The 24969-nt window shown below is 44.9% G+C and overlaps 1 protein-coding gene across 1 annotated transcript; it reads right to left on the bottom strand.

Moving 5' to 3' along the window:
* Positions 1-13965: 13965 nt before the first annotated feature.
* On the bottom strand, positions 13966-17627 carry S100Z (S100 calcium binding protein Z). Its single transcript, XM_069595347.1, has 3 exons — positions 16854-17627; positions 16341-16536; positions 13966-14522 (listed from the first exon to the last, which is right to left on the bottom strand). The coding sequence occupies exons 2-3, from the start codon at positions 16479-16481 to the stop codon at positions 14346-14348; spliced, it is 318 nt and encodes a 105-aa protein (XP_069451448.1). The 5' UTR covers positions 16482-16536; positions 16854-17627; the 3' UTR covers positions 13966-14345.
* Between the last annotated feature and the right edge of the window lie 7342 nt (positions 17628-24969).

Here is a 24969-nt window from a genome sequence, read left to right as displayed (position 1 = left end):
TGGGGCATAAGAAACACACACACACACACACACACACAAGCTGCAGTCAGCATGACCTCAGCTTGAACCCTGGCTTTGCCACGTATTAGCTATTTGATCCTGAACAATTTGCTTTACCATTTTGAGCCTCAGTTTCCTCATATGTAAAATGGGGATACTAATTCTTACTTTGTAAGCTTGTTGAGAAGCTTACAAATCCTTGTCCTTTACAAGGATTGTCCTTACAAATCCTTTTCAAATCCTTGTCTCACATCTCCAAAATGCTCTTTGGATTTTCTTCCAGTTTTCCAGCAGTTTTCTTCAAGAACCTAAGCCACCACTGGGAGGGTCATTAACGTCTCAAGGCTTTGAGGTGAATGATTGTGCAGGCAGCTGGCTGTGTCTGAGAGGAGTTGTGGATGCCTAGTTTATCACCAGGAAGGACCAAATGTAAAGGGAACAATGGGGCAGTCTGACCTTTTGAGACTTGGAACTTTTCTCCATTCACAATACATTCAATAAGTCACGTCTGAGTATTTACTGCCTTCCAGACATTGTTCTAGAGGCTGGAGAAATGGCAGTAAACAAGGCCTATTCAGTCTACTCTCCCGGATCTCATGAACTGGTGAACACAGGCCCTTGTAGTCAGTTTGGGCTATAAGAAGTTCCATAGACTTGGGGGCCTACACAGCAAATATTTATTTCTCACAGCTCTGGAGGCTGGGAAATCTGAGGTCATGGTGCCAGCATGGTTGGGTTCTGGTGAGGGCCCTCCTTCTGGTTTACAGACAGCTGTCTTTTTGCTGTGTCCTCAGATAGCAGAGAGAAAGAGAGATGAGCTCGCTCCTGTCTCTTCTAACAAGGGCACTAATCCCATTCATGAGCGCTGCACCCTCACAACCAAATTACCTCCCAAAGAGCCCATCTTCAACTACCATCATGTGGTATGAGAGTTGCTGCTGCTGCTGCTAAGTCGCTTCAGTCGTGTCCAACTCTGTGCGACCCCATAGACGGCAGCCCACCAGGCTCCCCCGTCCCTGGGATTCTCCAGGCAAGAACACTGGAGTGGTAGACCTTCACAATATGAATGTTGAGAGGACACAAACATTTAATCCATAGAAGACACTTAACGATCAAACCCACAGACCAGATAACGCTAGAAGTGCAATGAAGATAAAACAAGGAAAAAGAACCAAGAATCACTGTGGGGTGCAGGGGAGTCCTTTAGATAAGGGATCAGAGGAGCCATCCTGAGGACACGTGAGCAGAGACAAGAAAGACAAGAAGGAGCCAACTCCATGAGGGTCCGGGGCGGAGGGAGAGCAATGTGGCAGGCTTGACTGCACACCTGAACCCCGGAAAGGGGCCAGTGGGCTAGAGCTTGGGAGAACACAGTGTGAGTTGAGGTTGGAGAGGTAGGTGGGATGCAAAAACCTGTGTTTTGCAGGCCAAGACAAGGAACCTGGGCTTTAGAATACATCTCACCCAGAACTTCAGAAAAGACCTGAAGGATTCAAACACCCCTGAAAAAGGACAGGTATTTGCCCATTTCATTTCTTGTGGGTCAGAATCTTTACTTTGGGTCCTATTGCCTCGCTCTTACTATCAGTGTAAGAAGGAAGCAGAAGTCTTAAAGCCATACACGCCTAAGAGAACCACAAATAGACTGAATGGGGCAGTGGCCTCAGCCACTAAGTGGTAAAGACACTGTCTTAACTCAGACAACAAAACCAATAATGAAACATCCAGAGGGACCACAACAGGAAATTCAAGGCAGGAAGCGGGGAGAGACAAAACCTAACCTTCATACATACTATGAAAATGTATAAGGAAAAGCATAAACCAGAGAAATGTGTAACTCTATTTTGAAAAGATGACTCTACTGCTTTGATGTGAAGAGAATGTCAATCTGGTTTCATCAGCGTCTTCCCTCTGCAGTCCCCTCATCCTATCTTTCTCTGCGTTCTCATCTTTCTCCTGTCCTAGGGCCTCCTTTGTCCTTTCTCCATCTCAGACATTTAGCCTCTTCCTCAAATCCAGGCAGCAGGGACCTCCCTGGTGGTCCAGGGGTTAGGACTCTGCCTCCTAGTGCAGGAGGTGCAGGTTTGGTCCCTGGTCAGGAAATGAGATCCCACACAGTGTGGCCAAAAAGAGAAGGCCATGCAGACACTGTGGCGGGGCTGAATCGCAGCCCTACTCACTCCCTCAGCCTTTCCTCGCTCCATCACTAAACCACCATTCCCATCTTTTCCCCCAAAGCTACTACCTGAATGTCGGGGGAAGTTGAACTCCTTTTGTTTCCTTATTGTAAGCCTTTCCACAGGACTACCTGAATTCCGCAGCATGGGCATAGCAGGAAAATGAGAGAGGGCTTGTTGAGGGTTAAAGGATATTCAAGAGACTTAACAATCAAATGTATTGTGTGGATCTTGTTTAGTTTCTAATTCAGACAAACCAAGGGCAAGAAGAGACATTTGGAGACAACCAAGAACTAGATTGTGAACTTTGTATTGGATGATACTACCCAGTGATTATTGTTACCAAGTGTGTCGTGGCATTTTTAAAAGAATATGTCCATATTTTCACCCAACAGTTAACATTTATTACTGTTATAAGAAGAAGAGGTGACAGATTTTTCTCTTACTGTGGAAGTTGCAAGTTTTAGGGTAAAGCCACACTCTGGTGGCTGATGCTGCTGTGAACTCATCCTCACTACTCTCTGTGCAAGTATCAAGTGAGTGCTTTGCCCTAAATGCTAGGCGCTGCTCAAGACAGTCAGCACTATTCCAAACAGACCCCTCCTGAGAGTAACACTTTGCAAGGATGCTTTTCTACTTTCTTTAGCCCTAGATGAGCACTCAGGAACTTCCTGACATCATGTGTCCCCATGGTCGCTGGAAATCCAGCAGATGGTTGTGGAGTATATTTCTTGCTAATTATTATAATGTGGATACCGGGTGCGTTTATTGGAAGTTTATGTATCACTCTGGGTAACTGTGCTGTATGTTGAAGAAGTAAGTAGCATTACATTATATTTAGAATTGATCCCTGGGTCAGGAAGGTCCCCTAGAGAAGGAAATGGCAACCCACTCCAGTATTCTTTCCTGGGAAGTAACACAGACAGAGGGGCCTGGCAGACTACAGTCCATGAGGTCGCAAAAGGATCAGACACGACTTAGTGACTAAACAACTACAACATAACCTTTCGTGGGAGCTGGATAGATGTGTCCTTCTTGAGTTAGGCAAATTCCAATGAAAGAGAGCCCTGTGTGCATCAGGACACCACGTGTGAACACCTGCATGGGAAGAAGTCTCAGCAGCGGACTCAGCTCCCAATGCCAACTGAAGTCAAGTATGTGTTTCAGAAAAAGAACCACAAATGGCCAGCAAGCATATAGCAAGACACTCCAAAACATCTGTAAGTCTTTAAATGCAAATTTAAAAGGCTATTATATTGGCAAAAAATAAAGTTGGATAATATCCAGTGTTAGTGAAGATGGGGAAAAACAACTCACATAGAGATCTGAGACTATAATTGGTACAGGGTTTTTGGATGGAAATTCAACACTGTAAAATAACATTTTAAATGTATTTACCTTTGACACAACAAGTCAATTCCAGTCTTAGGAGTTAATCCCACAGATCGACTCTACTGTGGACTGCCTGTATCCCCTCAAAACCCATATGGTGAAGCTCTAGTCCCTTTGTGACCATCTTCAGAGATAGGGGCTTTCAGTTCAGTTCAGTTCAATTGCTCAGTCGTGTCTGACTCTTTGTGACCCCATGAACTGCAGCATGCCAGGCCTCCCTGTCCATCACCAACTCCTGGAGTTCACTCAAACTCATGTCCATCGAGTTGGTGATGCCATCCAGCCATCTCATCCTCTGTTGTCCCCTTCTCCTCCTGCCCCTAATCCCTCCCAGCATCAGAGTCTTTTCCAATGAGTTAACTCTTCGCATGAGATGGCCAAAGTACTGGAGTTTCAGCTTTAGCATCATTCCTTCCAAAGAACACCCAGGACTGATTTCCTTTAGAACGGACTGGTTGGATCTCCTTACAGTCCAAGGGATCTCAAGAGTCTTCTCCAACACCACAGTTCAAAAGCATCAATTCTTTGGTGCTCAGTTTTCTTTATAGTCCAACTCTCACATCCATACGTGACCATTGGAAAAACCATAACTCTGACTAGATGGACCTTTGTTGGCAAAGTAATGTGTCTGCTTTTTAATACACTATCTACATTGGTCATAACTTTCCTTCCAAGGACAAGCGTCTTTTAATTTCATGGCTGCAGTCACCATCTGCAGCAATTTTGGAGCCCAGAAAAATAAAGTCTGACACTGTTGCCACTGTTTCCCCATCTATTTCCCATGAAGTGATGGGACGAGATGCCATGATCTTCGTTTTCTGAATGTTGAGCTTTAAGCCAACTTTTTCACTCTCCTCTTTCACTTTCATCAAGAGGCTTTTTACCTCCTCTTCACTTTCTGCCATAAGGGTGGTGTCATCTGCATATCTGAGGTTATTGATAGTTCTCCCAGCAATCTTGATTCCAGCTTGTGCTTCTTCCAGCCCAGCATTTCTCATGATGTACTCTGCATAGAACTTAAATAAGCAGGGTGACAATATACAGCCTTGACATACTCCTTTTCCTATTTGGAACCAGTCTGTTGTTCCATGTCCAGTTCTAACTGTTGCTTCCTGACCTGCATACAGGTTTCTCAAGAGGCAGGTCAGGTGGTCTGGTATGCCCATCTCTTGAAGAATTTTCCACAGTTTATTGTGATCCCCACGGTCAAAGGCTTTGGCATAGTCAATAAAGCAGAAATAGATGTTTTTCTGGAACTCTCTTGCTTTTTCCATGATCCAGCGGATGTTGGCAATTTGATCTCTGGTTCCTCTGCCTTTTCTAAAACCAGCTCGAACCTCTGGAAGTTCACAGTTCATGTATGCTGAAGCCTGGCTTAGAGAATTTTGAGCATTACTTTACTAGCGTGTGAGATGAGTGCAATTGTGTGATAGTTTGAGCATTCTTTGGCATTGCTTTTCTTTGGGATTGGAATGAAAACTGATCTTTTCCAGTCCTGTGGCCACTGCTGAGTTTTCCAAATTTGCTGGCATCTTGAGAGCAGCACTTTCACAGCATCATCTTTCAGGATTTGGAATAGCTCAACTGGAATTCCATTGCCTCCACCAGCTTTGTTTGTAGTGATGCTTCCTAAGGCCCACTTGACTTCACATTCCTAGGAGGTAATTAAAGTTCAGTGAGGTCTCAAAGTAGGGCCCTAATCTGATGGGACTTCGGCCTTTTAAAAAGAGGGAAAAGGAAAAAAAGAAGAGAAAGAGAGAGAGGGGTAAGGACACAGCGAGAAGGTGGCTGTGGACAAGACGGGGAGCGAGCCCTCACCGGAAATGGAAGACTGGACCTTGTCCCAGGCTTCTCAGCCCGCAGGACTGTGAGAAGATAAGCTCCTACTGTTTAAGTCACCCAGTCTGTGGCATCGTGTTTTGACAGCAAGAGCAGACTGGTACAGCCTCCCTAAGGTTAGGAGAGATACATGCTTGAGAATCGTCACTGCAGCTCTGTTTGTAACAGGAAAAAAATGGAAGGCAACCCAAATGCCCATCAACAGGAAACTAGAACTTTAACACAATGGAAGTACTGGGTACTGAGGTGCACTAAGCCTCAATTCTAGCCTTGCTATACAGTCAATTCCTGATTTTTTAGACCTAACATTCCCCTTGACCTCTGGAAGACAGAACGGCCAAATGATTACTTACCTCATTCCTGATTTTGTGTGATTGTGAGATTGTGTTGTCACCACCTCAAACCTAGACAGCCTGACAATGTCAATGATACCAAAGCCTGTCAGTCAGAATTATTGGGACTGTCTATGAAGAGCATATGGGACCATGCTGGATAAAAGTCAAGCTACGAATCTCAGGTGTCATATGTTCTAAAACATTATTGGATGGGTGAAACAGGAATTATTTTTTATACATAAATATAGGCATGCCTCAGATACTGCAGGTTCAGTTCCAGGCCACTGCAATAAAGTGACCATCCAATAAAGCAAGTCACACAAACTTCTCGGTTTCCCAGTACACATGAAAGTGCATTATGCTTACACAGTACTGTAGGCGACCTGTGCAATAGCGTTACGGCTTTAAAAAAACCCACTTACCCAGCTTAATTTAAAAGAGGACAAAAGCAGACATATGGATAAATGGAGCAAAATAGCTCAGAAATAAACCCACACACCTACAGTCAACTAATCTTCAACAAAGGAGGCAAGACTATATAATGGACAATAGACAGTCTCTTCAGCAAATGGTGCTGGGAAAGTAGGACAGACAGCTGCATGTAACTCAACGAAGCTAGAATACACCTTCACATAATACACAAAATAAACTCAAAACAGCTTAAAGACTTAAATGTAAGACACGCTACCATAAAACTCTTAGAAGAGAACAGGCAAAACACTCTCTGACCTAAACTTTCTGACCAATGTTTTCTTGGGTCAGCCTCCCAAGGAAATAGACATAAAGACAAAAATAAATAAATGGGACCTAATCAAATTTACAAACTTTTGTACAGCACAGGAAACCATAGGCAAAACGAACAGACAACCTACAGACTGGGAGAAAATACTTGTAAATGATGCAACCGACAAGAGCTTAATTTCCAAAACATAGAAACAGCTCATACAACTCAGCAACAAAACAAATGACAACCCAGCTGAGAAGTGGGCAGAAGACCTAAATAGACATTTCTCCAAAGATGACATACAAATGGCCAATAGGCACACGGAAAGAAAGTCAACATTGCTGATTATCAGAGGAATGCAAATCAAAATCATAATGAGGTAGTAACTCATGACAGTCAGAATGGCCATGATTTAAAAGTCAACAAATAATAAACATTGGCGAGGGTGTGGAGAAAAGGGAACCCTCCACACTGTTTGTGGGAATGTAAGCTGGTGCAGCCACAATGGAGAACAGTACGGAGGTTCCTCAAAAAACTAATCGCATTCCTGGACATATATCTGGAGAAAACTGTAATTTGAAAAGATACATGCATCCTAATGTTCTTACAGCATTATTTACAAGAGCCAAGACATGGAAACAGCCTAAATGTCCATCAACAGATGAATAAAGAAGACAGAGTATATAAACCCAATGGAATACTCTTCAGCCACGAAAAGGAATGAAATGATGCCATTGGCAGCAACATGTGTGGATCTAGAGATTATCATAATAAGTGAAGCAAGTCAAAAAGACAAACACCCATATGAGACCATGTAATATGAGTTATATGTGGAATCTATAACATGACCCAAATGAATATGGTGAAAGGCAAGTGTGGTGACGAAGTGTTTTCAGACAAAAAGACATTTTAGTTGGTAAGAGGTGGGTAAGGAAGGAATAAAGACATGTAAAGCTAAAGTATGGGAATGCTCTAATAAAAATAAATAACAGGATACTTTCTTCTGATTATTACTTTCTTCTGATATTACTTTCTTCTGTTTCATTACTGAAACATCAGAAGCATCAGAAATCAGACAAAAGTATAAAGAAAACATGAAGATCACCTACAAATCACCTACAAAGAACATTTAGAGGGGTTCCCTTCCAGGCTCTTTTCTAAAATAGAATTTTGGCTGAAGCCTCAAGATAATAGACACTATATTCTAAAGGAAAGTTGGAGAAAACAACATTAAACTTGCAAAAGGCAATGGTAGAAACCCAGAGTATACGCTTAACTGATCACCAACCCCCATGTAGTAGGTGATCTACATCAAAGAAGATGGGGAGATGGGAATCCTAGAAGAGGATTCCAGGGAGAGGTCATTCAGACACTGAGGCCTGCACTTCTCTAAGGACCAGAAACATTTCTCCTCCAAAGCTCTGGGGAAACCCTTTCTCAGGAATAATTCCGTTTCTCTTGACACTTTCCTTGGACGCTTCTCACGTAATTACCTTAATGGCTTTAGCTCTGGAAAACAAAAGCTAGGAAGACAAGTGGTTTTCAGGCAACTTGCACAGGTCTTCATTTTGTAAGGAAGCCTTACTTTTCTTGACTGGGATAAAGAAAGTGAAAAACTGCAAGTAGAAACAAGATAATATCTTAAAAACTCATGTTATAGCACTTTTTAAAACCCAGATTGGGACCATATCAAACCTCCTTTGTTTAAAGTTAATATTATACAGTAGACGCTTTTCACTATAGTCAACAGTCTTTGAAAACACGTACATAATGACCTCATAGCATTCCCTTTCTTGATAAGAAACTGAGAAAGGTGAAGTCAAGGGGAAAAATAGCCTCTCCAGGTGGCAGGCAGCCAGTGGCACCAACCTGAGAGAGTAGGTTGGATAAAACCCATGAGCTGCAGAATCCAGGCTGGACCAGAGGTGCTCAAGCTGTCACCATCACCACCACCTTCACCCGCACCCAGGACAACTGAATCAGCATCTGAGTGGGAGGGGGGCTCATATTCATCTCTATTTTTATGCAACACCTTGGGTGAATATAATGTGAAGTTGGAATTCAAAACCACTGCTTTAGGAACTTCCCTGGTGGTACAGGGGACAGGAATCTGCCTGCCAGTGCAGAGGACTCAGGTTCGATCCCTGGTCCAGGAAGACTTCATGTTCTGTGGAGCAACTAAAGCTCGTGCACCACAACCCCTGGGCCCTTGTGCTGGGGCCATGGGAGCCCATGCACCTAGGGCCTGCATCCCATTAGAGCGGGAACCACGGGAGCCCATGAAACTAGGGCCTGCGTCCCACCAGAGCTGGGATCATGGGGGCCCATGCACCTAGGGCCTGCATTCCACCAGAGCTGGGACCAGGGGGGCCCATGCACCAAGGGCCTGTGTCCCATTAGAGCTGAACCACAGGAGCCCATGCACCTAGGGCCTGCATTCCACTAGAGCTGAAACCACAGGGGCCCATGCACTTACGGCTTGTGTCCCACCAGAGCTGGAACCACAGGAGCCCATGCACCTAAGGCCTGCGTCCCACCTGAGCTGGGACCACGGGGGCCCGTGCACCTAGGGCCCGCGTCCCACCTGAGCTGGGACCACCAGAGCCCGTGCACCTAGGGCCTGCGTCCCACCTGAGCTGGGACCACGGGGGACCATGCACCTAGAGCCTGCGTCCCATTAGAGCTGGAACCACGGGGGCCCGTGCACCTAAGGCCTGCGTCCCACCAGAGCTGGAACCACCAGAGCCCGTGCACCTAGGGCCTGCATTCCACTAGAGCTGGGACCACGGGGGCCCATGCACCAAGGGCCTGTGTCCCATTAGAGCTGAACCACAGGGGCCTGTGCACCTAAGGCCTGCGTCCCACCAGAGCTGGAACCACGGGGGCCCGTGCACCTAGGGCCCGCGTCCCACCAGAGCTGGGACCACCAGAGCCCGTGCACCTAGGGCCTGCGTCCCACCTGAGCTGGGACCACGGGGGACCATGCACCTAGAGCCTGCGTCCCATTAGAGCTGGAACCACAGGAGCCCATGCACCTAGGGCCTGCATTCCACCAGAGCTGGGACCACGGGGGACCATGCACCTAGAGCCTGCGTCCCATTAGAGCTGGAACCACAGGAGCCCATGCACCTAGGGCCTGCGTCCCACCAGAGCTGGAACCACAGGAGCCCGTGCACCTAGGGCCTGCGTCCCATTAGAGCTGGAACCACAGGAGCCCATGCACCTAGGGCCTGCGTCCCACCAGAGCTGGGACCACAGGAGCCCGTGCACCTAGGGCCTGTATCCCACCAGAGCTGGGACCACCAGAGCCCGTGCACCTAGGGCCTGTGTTCCGCTCGAGAAGCCACTGCGAGGAGAAGCCCAAGTACCGCAGGAGGAGTACCTCTGCTCACCGCAACCAGAGGAAGCCTGCGTAGTGACGAAGACCCAGCACAGCCAAAAAATAAAACTAGTAATTTTTAAAACACACCAAACACTGCTTTAAAGATTCAGATATTTTAGGGGCACATTTAGAAACATAAAAACTGCTTTAAGTAATAAGAAAAAAATGATGTATCATTACATTCAGGATAAGTTTCTAATTTCTCTAATTAATACTCAAAGCCCTTTCTGATTCCAAGCCCTACCTCTCCAGCCCCATTCCCTGCTCTCCCACACCCCAGGAGACCCCAAATAACAACATGTCCTGGGACTTCAGACCTGCACGATTAGGCCCATGTTCTAACATCCTTTCCCCATTTCTTTGCTTCCAGAAAGCTTTCTTTCAGCCCCTGATTCTTTAGCAAATACAAAATCTGCTTCTAAAATTAAAACTCAACGTCTGGGGGCTTTGTTAATGCTTTCTAGCTGTCTGTATTGTCAGTCGCATATCCAGGCTAGGGCCCCAAGCAAACGTTGGCTGTTGCCTTCCATAAGGCTTGTCTTCCAGTAACCACATTGAGAAAATGTTAAACATCAGAATGTACTAATTTAGAGATGACCCTTGAATGTTGTTTAAAGTTGATTTAAGCTCCAGAAATGCAAGGTCAGTGCCTCTGAGCAGAAGAAATAATCAATTTTGCCTCCTGCAAACTTATTGTAAATACCTAACACACATATAAAACAAAGTCTCTACTAGAAAAGAGCTTTTGGTACATCATGTAATTCTTACTCATTTGAAATCTCATTTGACACATAAATTGCTTTTCCTCACTTTTGATCGATTTTTAGAAACACCATGAAATGAACATTGTTTTTCCATTTATTTCTCCCTGTTGAGAATGTCCTTTCTTGAATAAAATGTGGGAAATTTTTGGATTTACTTCTCATAAATTAGTGGCCCATTTAAGAATATGTAAACCTGGGGACCAAATTAAATGAAAAGTTTAAAGACCCCTGAGGAATAGTCAGATCTTCTCTTGCATAAGCAATATACCTTCTTGTAAGAAAAAAATCCTAAATATCCCTGAAAAAAGTGTTCAATTTTTTTCTTCCAACCTTTTGAGGGATAGAAGAAATAAATACCTCTTTTCTAGAATGTTCTGACCTCTAAATTCTCTGTCCTATCTGTTCAGAATTGGCTTACTGGAAATAAAAAATACTATCCTATTTAAAGAAAAAAATGACAAGTCTTACTTAGCACTAGAAAATCAACAATTGGCAGATTCTTCTATTTGCTTATTAAATATTTATTAAGCACCTACTATCGGAGAAGGCGATGGCACCCCACTCCAGTCCTCTTGCCTGGAAAATCTCATTGGCAGAGGAGCCTGGTAGGCAGCAGTCCATGGGGTCGCTAAGGGTCAGACAGGACTGAGCGACTTCACTTTCACTTTTCACTTTCATGCATTGGAGAAGGAAATGGCAACCCACTCCAGTGTTCTTGCCTGGAGAATCCCAGGGACAGGGAAGCCTGGTAGGCTGCCGTCTATGGAGTTGCACAGAGTTGGACACGACTGAAGTGACTTAGCAGCAGCAGCAGCAGCCAGATAGGGAGATAAAAGTGTTAGTTGCTCAGTCATGTCCGACTCTTTGCATTTCCATGGACTATAGCCCACCAGGCTCTTCTGTCCGTGGGATGTTCCAAGAAAGGATACTGGAGTGGGCTGCCATGCCCTCCAGGGGCTCTCTCCGACCCAGGAATTGAACGCAGGTCTCCTGCATTGCAGGTGGATTCTTTCTTGTCTGAGCCACCAGGGAAGCCTGAACTAGGGAGACAGGCGCCTCTGTAAAGAATCACTCTGGTCAGGGTCATTGATTCACTGATGACCCCTGTCTTGGCAAATGTAAAGGGCATGTCTCTGTTCTCAACTTATTCCTCCTCTCAGCGGATTTCACCCTCTTTCTTTCTCTAGACACTTTCTTCCCTAGGCTCCTGAAGCCCCACACTCACCTGGTTTTCCTTCTACTCCCTGACCATGACTTTGCTGTATCATTTGCTGGCTTCCCTTTTCCCTGAGAGCTAACCATCGGACCTTTCTTCTTCTCTATCCACATTCTCCTCCTAAATGATCTCCTCTAGTCTTGTGGCTAAACACCGTCTAGATGCTAATGGCTCCCAAATCTGTATTCCCAGTCTCTTGTTTAATCTGAGATCTGGACTAGGTCCTATATCCAACCGCTCATGTGATGCCTCCACTTGGATGTCCAACAGGGATCTCAAACAGAGCTATTTCCCATATGTCCCCACACAAAGCTGCTCCTACCCTAGTCTTTCCCATTCCGTAAAGTGCATCATTTGCTTGAGCCAAAATCTAAGTATTAGGGATTACGTTCATCTGTGTATAACGGAATCCAACTTAACCAAGCAGCAGTTTTTCTTTGCTTTCCCATAACGAGAGGACCAGAGGCAGGCAGGCCAGGGCTGTGCAGTTACTGGTTGCTCTCAGCCAACAATGTCCTGGCTCCTCCTTTTTCCTTCCCTGTCCTCATGGTTGCAAGATGGCAGCCCCACCTCCAGCCTCACAGCTACCTGCCAGTGGAAAGAAAAGGAAGGAATTAACAGGGTAAGGCATGGAGCCTGTATGGAAATAGCAAAAATTCCCAAAATCTCCTAGTAGATTTCTGCTTATTTCTCATTGTCCAGAACTGGGTTACAAGCTCCACTTCAGATGCAAGAGAGGCTGGGGAATTAGATTTTTTAGCTCAGCTCATTGCTACCCTGCACAAACCAGGGCTCTAGTATGTGGAAGAGAGGCGGAGTGGATATCAGATAGGCAAGAGTGCCCACCCTATGGTCCTGGACTGCTCTCTTTTCTATGCCTCGTTACCAGTCCCTGCGCAAGCCCTATCACTCTCACCTCCGAAAGATAGCAAATTCAACTGCTTCTTTTCATCTTCCCTGCTCAGATTCCAGCCTGAGATGCCATTGTTTCTCCCTCAGAATACAGCCCACGGCCTCTTCCACACTTGCCCTCTTTCTAGCTCTTTCTTCACATCACAGCTGGGACAAGGACTTAAAAGTATAATCACACCATTCCCTTTCTTAAATTCTCCAAAGGATCCATCACAGTTGGAGTCTCCTCCAAGTAGACCCTGAGTCAGTAGTTTATTTGAGAGGCGCAGGACACATGCGAGGGCCTTTGCAGAGACCGGGAAGGGACAGGAGCCCAGAGCAGGTGCAGGAAGCCCTCCTCCCCACTGGCCAGGGAAACTCAGCCCAGAGGAAACCGCAAGATGCTTGCCTCAGAATTATGTGACCCCAGGGGCATGGCACCCCACTCCAGCACTCTTGCCTGGAAAATCCCACGGACGGAGGAGCCTGGTGGGCTGCAGTCTTTGGGGTTGCTAAGAGTCGGACAGGACTGAGCGACTTCACTTTCACTTTGCACTTTCATGCATTGGAGAAGGAAATGGCAACCCACTCCAGTGTTCTTGCCTGGAGAATCCCAGGGACGAGGGAGCCTGGTGGGCTGCCGTCTATGGGGTCGCACAGAGTCGGACACGACTGAAGCGACTTAGTGGCAGCAGCAGCAGGGGCAAGTCAGTAATTCTCCACCCCCAAGGGTGGCCGAACGCCTTAGCTCTGGACTTAGCCCTTCCCTGAGCTAAGCTGAAAGTTAAGTCACTCAGTCGTGTCCGACTCTTTGCGACCCCGTGGACTGTAGCCCACCAAGCTCCTCTATCCATGGGATTCTCCAGGCAATACTAGAGTGGGTTGCCATTTCCTTCTCCAGAGGTCCTGAGCTAACTCACTGAGAAAGCCAGTGCTTCTTCCCACTTCTTGGTCTTTCTGCTTCCAGACCCACAGCCTCTTCCTCTTGAAGCAGAATCACAAGAGGATGCAAGTACCACTTTATTTCCTTAATAGGATAAATTCAAAGTACAATTGAAGGGTGATGAACATCTGTGAGAAATCTGCTAAGTTCTAGTCTCATTTGAAAGAGCTAATTTTTGTGATGCTCTCTCTTTAACAGACAAAAAAAAGCATATAACATTTTTAACTGAGATTAATAGATACATATTATCATATAAAAATAGGTAAATAAAAAGGACCTGCTGAATAGCACCAGGAACTATATTCAATATCTTGTAAAACTTTTATTGGAAAAAATTGAAAAAGATATATAAGTGTGCATATATATATATATATGAATAAACACTCACACACACACACACATATAGCTGAATCACTTTGATATAGACCTCAAACTAACACAACATTGAAAGCCAACTACACTTCAATAAAAATAGGAAAATTCCATACACATAGGAAAATTCCAAGTAGGGCATACAAGATTTGGAATATTTATTAAATCAATTTATTAATGTATACATCACCTAATAAGCCTAGCAACTGATTATAATACATGTATATTATATCTATAAATGGCATTACTGTGACTATGGCTCTGGAAGGAATAGACGAACAGTGACTGTGGGTATATTTCTGCCTTTGTATTAGCTTACTACTTGTCTTTCCTTTCCTTTCTTCTTCAGCTGTTCTACAAAGTAGTCATTACAAGCGACCGTCAGAGCTGCCACCATGACCACGAATTCATTAAAATCCACTTCATTGTCCTTGTTGGCATCCAGGTCCTGCATCATCTTATCAACCAGCTCAGGATCCTTCTGGCACTAAAAGGAAAAAGAAAGCTTCTAACTCCCAGGTTTTGAGGTTCATGACAACTGAAATCACCCCTTCCCTTTATCTACATTTAAGTCTCCATTTCCATTTTTAGCATCGAAAGCAATCTCCAAGAGCCTGTTTGCAGGTGGGTTTGAACCCGGGCACACATTCTAAGTGAGTCTGGGCCTCTGCCCCCAGGCCATATAGTCCTCAGACCTAAACACCAAGAGGAGCAAACAGCAACACATCAACGTGAGCTGCTGATGCTGAATAATGCATTTCAGATAGCACAGGTGGAGGGCCAGAACCAGGGGAGGCAGCAGTGGTCAGGGGGCGTGGGGAGACATGAAAAGAAGGAAGCTTTGAAGCCAACCAGGGAGCGCGAGTGACTGCCATTTACCAACAACAAGACTTGGAGCAAATCACTTAACGTGTTAATATTTCCTTTTTCATCAAATGAGGAGAATAATATCTCCTACAAATTGAGGGGATGTCTCAATACACTTTTATGAGCACTTAGCACCAGATTGTTAGATTTAGCAAATAACAATTCAGGACACTCAATCAAATGTGGAGTTCAGATGAACAATGAATACTTTTTTGGTATAAGTATTGTCTCCAATAAGGTATGTCATATTATATGTTATCTGACAGCCTGTTTTGTGCATCACAAAACAAAACAGAGGCACCCAATAAAGGGTAGATCTTATAAGAATGACTCCATTTTATTGGTGGAAAGGAAAGCAAGGTTCAGAAAGGATGGGGCTATGCAGCACCCACTTTTCCTATAATTAGAGGTTGATGAGAAATGTTTCCCAAAGTATAGTTCATTTCCTCCAAGAATTCCCCATTGTCCTCTTATTAGCTGCCAACCACTAAACAGCTGGACATTTAGACTAAGCTGATCAATTCAATCAAAAACAATCACAAATTTCACTTGAATAAATCAATGTGCCAAGTTTCACTTGCTGAGTCTTTTATTCTAAATGTTACATGACAGTCGCCAAATTGAATCTGAAAAATAAAAATGTTCTTGGGGACTACTAAAATCACTAAAAGGGTATTGTATGTTAAATTTCTTAAATTTTTTCCCATAGAGGGTGGGGATAAAAGATTGTCATAATTACTACTGTCTTAACACAGCGTTTGGACAGAATAACATCATGCCAGGCTATAACGTGTACTAAAACTCCAAAGCTCCAAAAACACCAGAGTGAGCATTTTCCTAAGGGTAGGCTCCAAACACTCCATTGTAAGGTTTCACCTGTGGATTTATTCAACTCCTGCCTGTTTTGAGATGTGAATCTGTTTGCTGTTCAACTAGTCATGGGCCAGACATCTCTTGCCTCAGTCCCAATCAGCTTGTTCTTGGCTGACAAACTTGCTAGTATTTATCATTCACTAGGAAATTTGCTACCACAGCGTGCAGTACCCCTGGCTTCATTTCTGGCCCCAAACATCATATTTACTCATTTATAGACAGCTGGATAGAGCTCCAGGTCATGGTGTAACTATAGCTGGTGTCACTATAGCTCCAACCAAGTATAACTAGCTGTACTTTTGCTGCACTGGGACACTGAATAATTGACAAAAGCCTCAAATATAATTTCCAACACCTGGAAACCCTACCCCCCCACCCCAGACACCACAGAAAGGGGTACATGCCCACAGACACAGCAAAGGTCCTAGTGTTTGCTCCCTGGTATTTATAATCTTGATAGGAATTACATGGTGTGGACCGAGCCCAGGAGACAGTGGTCACAGAGGCTGTCCCTGGACGGGCACGGCTTCCACCTCACCTGAATGGGGAGGACAGCTGGACTCACCGAGAGGAATTCCGTGAGCTCTCGCTGCAGGAGCATCTTCAGCTCCCCCTTGCTGAGCTTGAACCTGTCTCCTTCCCTGCAGGAGTAGCGGTGGAAAGTTCTAATCATGATGTCCATGGCAATCTCCAGCTGGGTGGGCATGCTGGCAGCAGAGGGGAGCACTCCAGGGTGAGCCACCAAAGCCGGGGAGAAAACACTTGGGAAGGATAGTCCAGTGGAGAAACACCAACACCTTCATTAAAACGAAGTATTGCCATCCCCTGCTCAGCTCGCACCCCAAGGGATGATTGCTAAAGCAAGATAATCCTCAATTAACCAAGTGTTTTGCCTCTCTAGGGCAAGCTCCAGAGATCTCTGCTGGTGAGTTTTTTCCTCCTCCCCTAATCCCCTCTGCTCCATGATGGAGCTGTTCAGAGGGTTTGGAAGTTAGCAATTAGACAACAAAGTCAGAGCCATGATAAAACACAGGTTAAAAAATAAACAAAAAGAGAAAGGAAACACATAACTTCATACCTATTCAGCCAAAGTAGGGCTCCATCAACAGGTGTTTATAATTAAACTCTAACCATTTATACCCAGGGGGGAGTCCACCTCAGCACACCTGTTTCCAAGAAAATGAAAACTGCCAGTGACAAGAGATTCAAGTGGAAATAACTCTGAGCCTGTTTTTAACCAGGAAAAGGAACAGGTGTGAGCTGCTACCCCAAGAGCCATCAAGGAAGGGCTGGCCCTCACTGTGTGCCCTGGAGGAGAAGGCGAAGAAGAACCTCCAGTTACCCCTCACTAAGGGGAATGTGGGTACAAATGTGGTCAGTTGCTAGGAATTTGCTGATTGGAAAGAAATCTAAATACAGAGAAACAGAGAAGAAATACTGGTTCAAACCTGGAGACTCCTCAGCAAGGCCAACAGTGAGGTCAAGGAAACACACTCAGAGAAGACCCATTAAACCCATCCAATGGACAGGGACTTACTTAGCTGTAAAAAAGGTGGGGGTGGCGATGAGAAAGCTCTGTGCCTGCCAATTTAGAAAGAGAAAAAACAGCGACTCTGGATATGTAGGAAAGAAATAAAAATAAGGATATATATGTGTTCCCTGCTCAGGGAACAAAGATCTCCCACATGCAGAGAGGCTCAGCCAAAAAAAAAAAAAAGTATATATAAGTGCATTAAAAAAGCGAAGTCGCTCAGTCGTATCCAACTCTTTGCGACCCCATGGACACCAGGCTCCTCCGTCTATGGGATTTTCTAGGCAAGAGTACTGGAGTGGGTTGCCGTTTCCTTCTCCAGGAAACTTCCTGACCCAGGGATCGAACCCAGGTCTCCCACATTGTAGACAGATGCTTTCCGTCTGAGCCACCACTTGATCTTAGCCAAAACTTGAATATGCCTAAGCAATCACTGAAAGTTTACAAAAGAAAGAAAAAAGTAGTAGCTACAAGGGTCAAGATGGAAACAGAGAAGTTGGGAGTAGGATTTCTCATTTACCCCTTTCAAACTGATTTTAACTTTTCCAGTTATTGTACTGTATTGCCTAATTAAAAAAGGAAAGAAAGAAAAAATCAATAGGATGAAGCCGTTGAAGCCATGTATGCAGGAATCCACGGCGGGGAATTTCCAAGTGAGAGAAACTTCCCAAAGCAAACGTCACTGGGAAAACCAAACCCAGAGACTGGCCACTGTGCCTTCAACGCTGCCTGCACTCAACTTGAGTTATATGGAAAGTAACCAGTTATCCCCTTGTATCTCCTTTCCCAAGCCAGTTGGGCTGTGTCCTCAGCCAGCCCACACCCATCCCTCTCGTCATCAGGCAGCCCACAGGACCTCCCGAGAGGTCCCCAGAGACGCTGTCACCTTGTACCTAAAGCTCAGTTCTCAAAAAAAAATTTCAAATCAGCTTTTTTTATGATGAAAGTAATAATGCACGTGGTAAAAGGGTGTTCTGAATGCTCAAGAGTAGGAAATAAAAGCAAACGTCTCTCCACCACGTCCCACCCGAGTTCTTCCCGGCTAACACTTAAGTGCGTGAGAAGCAGGATCGTGGAAAGCATGGACTGCCCGTCTCCAGCTCTCACCTCTGTCCCCGATAAGCTGCAGGATCCTGGGCTAGTCGCCTACACTGTGTCCCCATTTCCCAATCTGTTTAAACAGGATCATGGTACAGCCTACCCAACAGAAAGGATTAAACAGGTGCCTGGAACATACTGAGTGCTTTGTATCAGCTATTATTATCCTTATAGAAAAAAAGATATATTTATCATTTATATAATTATATAGAATATTATTGGCTTCCCAGGTGGCACTAGTAGTAAAGAACCCACCTGCCAATGCAGGAGGCATAAGGGACTCAGGTTTGATTCCTGAGTAGGGAAGATGCCCTGGAGGAGGGCATGGCAACTCACTCCTGCAGAATCCCACAGACAGAGGAACTTTGTGGGCTACAGTCTGAAGAGTTACAGAGAGTCAGATACCACTGAAGCAACTTAGCGTGCACACGCCTGATAGCATTAACACGTGTGCACTTTGTTTTTTTAATTAATATAAATCTTAGGGAGGTGGGAGGGGGGTTCAATATTGGGAACTCATGTACACCCGTGGTGGATTCATGTCAATGTATGGCAAAACCAATACAGTATTGTAAAGTAAAATAAAGTAAAAATAAACATTAAAAAAATAAATAAATAAATCTTACTATGTCAACACAGACAGATCTACCCCATTCTTCACTGAGATCGTGTATTATTCCATTGGATGCATATCCCTACATATAATCAGGAAATATTTGTCAGATACTGATGTTATGCTAGGCCCTGGGGTCAATACAGGGGAAGAACCTTGCCCAGCAAATCTGATTGCTTTTTGTACTGGGGCTGTGTTAAGTAGAGAGAATGCAGAAAACGCTGTGTCTTTTTCATGTTGGGTCTTCTAACCAAGAACTCCCCTATGGCTTTGTGACTATACTCTCCTGATGTGCTCATTTCTGAATGCAATTTCTTTGACTCCTAAATGTTGGCAATTTTAGCTACTCCTATCATTTACAACAGAATGGGAAAGACAAGAGATCTCTCCAAGAAAATTCGAGATACCAAGGGAACATTTCATGCAAAGATGGGCTCAATAAAGGACAGAAATGGTATGGATCTAACAGAAGCAGAAGATATTAAGAAGAGGTGGCAAGAATACACAGAAGAACTGTACAAAAAAGGTCTTCACGACCCAGATAATCATGATGGTGTGATCACTCATCTAGAGCCAGACATCCTGGAATGTGAAGTCAAGTGGGCCTTAGAAAGCATCACTATGAACAAAGCTAGTGGAGGTGACGGAATTCCCGTTGAGCTATTTCAAATCCTGAAAGATGATGCTGTCAAAGTGCTGCACTCAAGATGCCAGCAAATTTGGAAAACTCAGCAGTGGCCACAGGACTGGGAAAGGTCAGTTTTCATTCCAATCCCAAAGAAAGGCAATGCCAAAGAATGCTCAAACTACCGCACAATTGCACTCATCTCACATGCTAGTAAAGGAATGCTCAAAATTCTCCAAGCCAGGCTTCAGCAATACGTGAACCGTGAACTTCCAGATGGTCAAGCTGGTTTTAGAAAAGGCAGAGGAAACAGAGATCAAATTGCCAACATCCACTGGATCATGGAAAAAGCAAGAGAGTTCCAGAAAAACATCTATTTCTGCTTTATTGACTATGCCAAAGCCTTTGACCGTGGGGATCACAATAAACTGTGGAAAATTCTTCAAGAGATGGGAATACCAGACCACCTGACCTGCCTCTTGAGAAATCTGTATGCAGGTCAGGAAGCAACAGTTAGAACTGGACATGGAACAACAGAATGGTTCCAAACAGGAAAAGGAGTATGTCAAGGCTGTATATTGTCACCCTGCTTATTTAAGTTCTATGCAGAGTACATCATGAGAAACGCTGGGCCGGAAGAAGCACAAGCTGGAATCAAGATTGCCAGGAGAAATATCAATAACCTCAGAAATGCAGATGACACCACCTTATGGCAGAAAGTGAAGAGGAACTAAAAAGCCTCTTGATGAAAGTGAAAGTGGAAAGTGAAAAAGTTGGCTTAAAGCTCAGCATTAAGAAAACGAAGATCATGGCATCTGGTCCCGTCACTTCATGGGAAATAGATGGGAAAACAGTGGAAACAGTGTCAGACTTTATTTTTCTGGGCTCCAAAATCACTGCATATGGTGATTGCAGCCATGAAATTAAAAGACGCTTACTCCTTGGAAGAAAAGTTATGACCAACCTAGACAGCATATTCAAAACCAGAGTCATTACTTTGCCAACAAAGGTCCGTCTATTCAAGGCTATGGTTTTCCTGTAGTCATGTATGGATGTGAGAGTTGGACTGTGAAGAAAGCTGAGTGCTGAAGAATTGATGCTTTTGAACTGTGGTGTTGGAGGAGACTCTTGAGAGTCCCTTGGACTGCAAGGAGATCCAACCAGTCCATTCTGAAGGAGATCAGCCCTGGGATTTCTTTGGAGGGAATGATGCTAAAGCTGAAACTCCAGTACTCTGGCCACCTCATGCGAAGAGTTAACTCATTGGAAAAGACTCTGATGCTGGGAGGGATTGGGGGCGGGAGGAGAAAGGGACGACAAAGGATGAGACGGCTGGATGGCATCACTGACTTGATGGACGTGAGTCTGAGTGAACTCTGGGAGTTGGTGATGGACAGGGAGGCCTGGCGTGCTGCGATTCGTGGGCTCGCAAAGAGTCAGACACAACTGAGAGACTGAACTGAACTGATCATTTCCCTGGTGGTTCAGACAGTAGAGAATCTGCCTGCAATATAGGAGACCCGGGTTTGATCCCTGGGTTGGGAAGATCCCCTGGAGGAGTGAATAGTAACTCACTCCAGTATTTGTGCCTGGAGAATTCCATGGACAGCGGAGCCTGTCCGTGGGGTCAAAATGAGTCGGACATGACTGAGTGACTAACACTTACAATTTTAGTATCTCCCCAAATCATATCTTTTGGCCCAGAGTTCTCTACTAATCTCCAAAACCACTATCCAACCGCCCGCTGGACCCCATTCCTACGAGTGACACACAAGCTTCTCACACTCAATGAGGACCAAAGCCAAACCCACACCCTCCCCCCACCCACCTGCGCCCGTCACCCAGCATCTGGCACCATTTGTAAATATCAGTTGAATTCATCCATTTCTGTCCATCCTTCCCCACCTACAGGACTTGGTGATGTGGAGTCTCGTTACTGTGATAGCTTCCTTACTGCTCTCTCTACTCACTCTTCGCTTTCATTCTGCTCGCAAGGGTAGTTAATCTGAAACACAAATCATCACCCACAGTCCTGGGCATTCATCCATCTGACCTGCCCACAAACTGACCACCATGCTCTGCTCTCTGCTTCTTCCCGCCTTAGCTGTTCTGGCCCAGCGCCTGGAAAGCCAAGTCTGTAACTCCTCGAGGCTCTGTTCAAATATCTCCTCTTAGAAGTTTTCTTGCAAGCTCCCCAGCTGCTCACCCTTTCCTCTGACAGGTGCCCACCTCTGCTCTCACTTGTCCCTTAGAGCACCTCCTTTTCTTCCACTTTTTTTTTTTTGGTCTGCCCACATACTCCTCACTCTCCAGACTGAATGGGCAGAATTAATAGTTGGTTCATCCTTGCCCTCCACAGCTTTTAGCACAGCGTCAAGCATATGAAGGAAAAGCTTTGAATCTGGCTGTTGACCACCAGACACCTGACTGCAAATATCTTTTCTTGTATTCCCATATTTCTAGACAATGATTTTTGTAGGAAAATAAATTTATTCATTATAGATTATAAAAAGAAAGCTGTGCTGATGGATGGATTAATGAACAAATGCCTCAGAAAGGGAAACTAAGCTCCCCAAAGAGTTGAGCCTTGTCGGGTTTAATTGTCCAAAGAATTATTTGATTTGCATTTATTCCACATACAAAATTTGTTTCATCGAAGAGACAGACAACAGTTATTTCCGAGAATATAAAGAGTTTGAATTTATAAAACTCAAGTTTTAAATGTACTAAAATGGGTAAGTCTTACAGAATATGTGGGTCTCAGCAGTATTATATCTAAATCATATTCAACCCAAAATAATTTACTTGGAAAATTCGATTGGCAGGGAAAATGTTTAATATTGAAAATTATAATGTTGTAATTATAATCTGATTCTAGAGATGCAAAATACATATGACCTTGGTGTGCTTTGCTCTTAGGGTTTAAAAGCAAGGTGATTTCTGCTTGGTTAGCAGAGCTAGATGTTTCCTTTGGTGTATGGTGCCCTCTAGTGTCGCCCTGCAGCACTGCATCCGGACGCTCTCTAATTCCCAGATGGCCTTGGCATTATTGCTTGTATGCTCAATTGGGTCCGGTTCTTTGTGACCCTACGTACTGTAGCCCACCAGGCTCTTCTGTTCATGGGATTTTCCCGGGAAGAACACTGGGGTGAGACGCTACCTCCTCCCCTTCCCAATTCAGGGATCTAACCCACATCTCTCGGAGAAGGCAATGGCACCCCACTCCAGTACTCTTGCCTGGAAAATCCCATGGATGGAGGAGCCTGGTAAGCTGCAGTCCATGGGGTCGCTAAGGGTAGGACACGACTGAGTGACTTCACTTTCACTTTGCACTTTCATGCATTGGAGAAGGAAATGGCAACCCACTCCAGTGTTCTTGCCTGGAGAATCCCAGGGACGGAGGAGCCTGGTGGGCTGCCGTCTGTGGGGTCGCGCAGAGTCGGACACGACTGAAGCGACTTAGCAGCAACCCACATCTCTTGCATCTCCTGCATTGGCAAGCAAATTCTTTATCACTAGTGCCATCTGGAAAGCCCCCTAATTTCCAGAGTGTGCTTGAAATTGTAAACCATGGCCCTTCTTCAGGGACTGATCTGTGGTGGTGATGGTGGTGTTCAGTCCACTCAGTCGTGTCTGACTCTCTAAGATCCCATGGACCTCAGCACGCCAAGCTTCCCTGACCTTCACCATCTCCTGGAGCTGGCTCAAACTCACGTCCATCAAATTGGTTATGCCATCCAACCATCTCATCCTCTGTCGTCCCCTTCTCCTCCTGTCTTCAATCTTTCCCAGTATCAGGGTCTTTTCTAATGAGTCAGCCATTCACATCAGGTGGCCAAAGTATTGGAGTTCCAGCTTCAGCATCAGTCCTTTCAATGAATATTTAAGGTTGATTTCCTTTAGGATTGATTGCTTTGATCTCCTTGCAGTCCAAGGGATTCTCAAGAGTCTTCTCCAACACCACAGTTCAAAAGCACCAGTTCTTCAGCACTCAGCCTTCTTTATGGTCCAACTCTCACATCCATACACAACTACTGGAAAAACCTTAGCTTTGACTATTCAGACCTTTGTCAGCGAAGTAATGTCTCTGCTTTTTAATATGCTGTCTAGGTTGGTCATAGCTTTTCTTCCAAGGAGCAAGCGTCTTTTAATTTCATGGCTGCAGCCATCATCTGCAGGGAATTTGGAGCTCTTTTTTGGAGGGGCCTTTGGAGCACTTTATTTTCTTATAGTCTGTCACTGTTTGCATTGTTTCTCCATCTATTTGCCATGAAGCCATGGCACCAGATGCCATGATCTTAGTTTTTTGAATGTTGAGTTTTAAGCCAACTTTTTCACTCTCCTCTTTCACCTTCATCAAGAGGTTCTTAAGTTCCTCTTCAATTTCTGCCATAAAGGTGGTGTCATCTGCATATCTGAGGTTATTGATATTTCTCCCAGCAATCTTGATTCCAGCTTGTGCTTCATCCAGCCACAGTCTCTGCCCTCCGGGAGACTTTCAGAAACAAAGATAATGTCAAAAGGCTCAACAGGACCCTGTCAATCTAGAGACACAAATTTACAGGTGATAGGAAATCCCAGGGTGGGCAGGGGAGACACACCTGGCTATAGCCCAGAGGAGCCCTCCAGTGGCACCTTCCTTGCTCTGTGAATCACTGATTATAGTTTTACTTTTCAGTTTCTGGTGTGCCTCAGGATGCTTAGGGCTAAAAATTACATTTTCACATCTAAGATAGCGTGTGAAGAACGAGAGAGGCGGAAATATCGGATTCGGGGGAATTTGGAAGCAAGGACAACTGTAGAGGAGAAAAGCTAATGCAAACCCTAAGGCAAAAAGAGGAGAGCTGTTGGGAAGTGGGACAAGACAAGTGAACTAGTAAACTAAAAATCATACGCATGCTACAATGGGAAATGTGTGCACATACAGAAAAGGAACATACAAATAGTTTCAAAAGTTATTCAGTTGAAATTATATAATTCAGGACAAATATTCAAAATATTAATACATTATAGATTACTGTTAATTACTGCAAGGAGATCCAACCAGTCCCTCCTAAAGGAGATCAGTCCTGGGTGTTGATTGGAAGGACTGATGTTGAAGCTGAAACTCCAATACTGTGGCCACCTGATGTGAAGAACTGACTCATTGGAAAAGACCCTGATGCTGGGAAAGATTGAGGGCAGCAGGAGAAAGGGATGACAGAGGATGAGATGGTTGGATGGCATCACTGACTCAATGGACATGAGTTTGGGTAAATGCCAGGTATTGGTGATGGACAGGGAGGCCTGGCGTGCTGCAGTCCGTGGGGTCGCAAAGAGTCGGACAT

The sequence above is a fragment of the Ovis canadensis genome, chromosome 7 (genome assembly GCF_042477335.2).
Source record: "Ovis canadensis isolate MfBH-ARS-UI-01 breed Bighorn chromosome 7, ARS-UI_OviCan_v2, whole genome shotgun sequence".
NCBI classification, from domain to species: domain Eukaryota; kingdom Metazoa; phylum Chordata; class Mammalia; order Artiodactyla; family Bovidae; genus Ovis; species Ovis canadensis.
The sequence above is the reverse complement of the archived record's forward strand: the minus strand, read 5'-3'. Positions and strand labels throughout refer to the sequence as shown.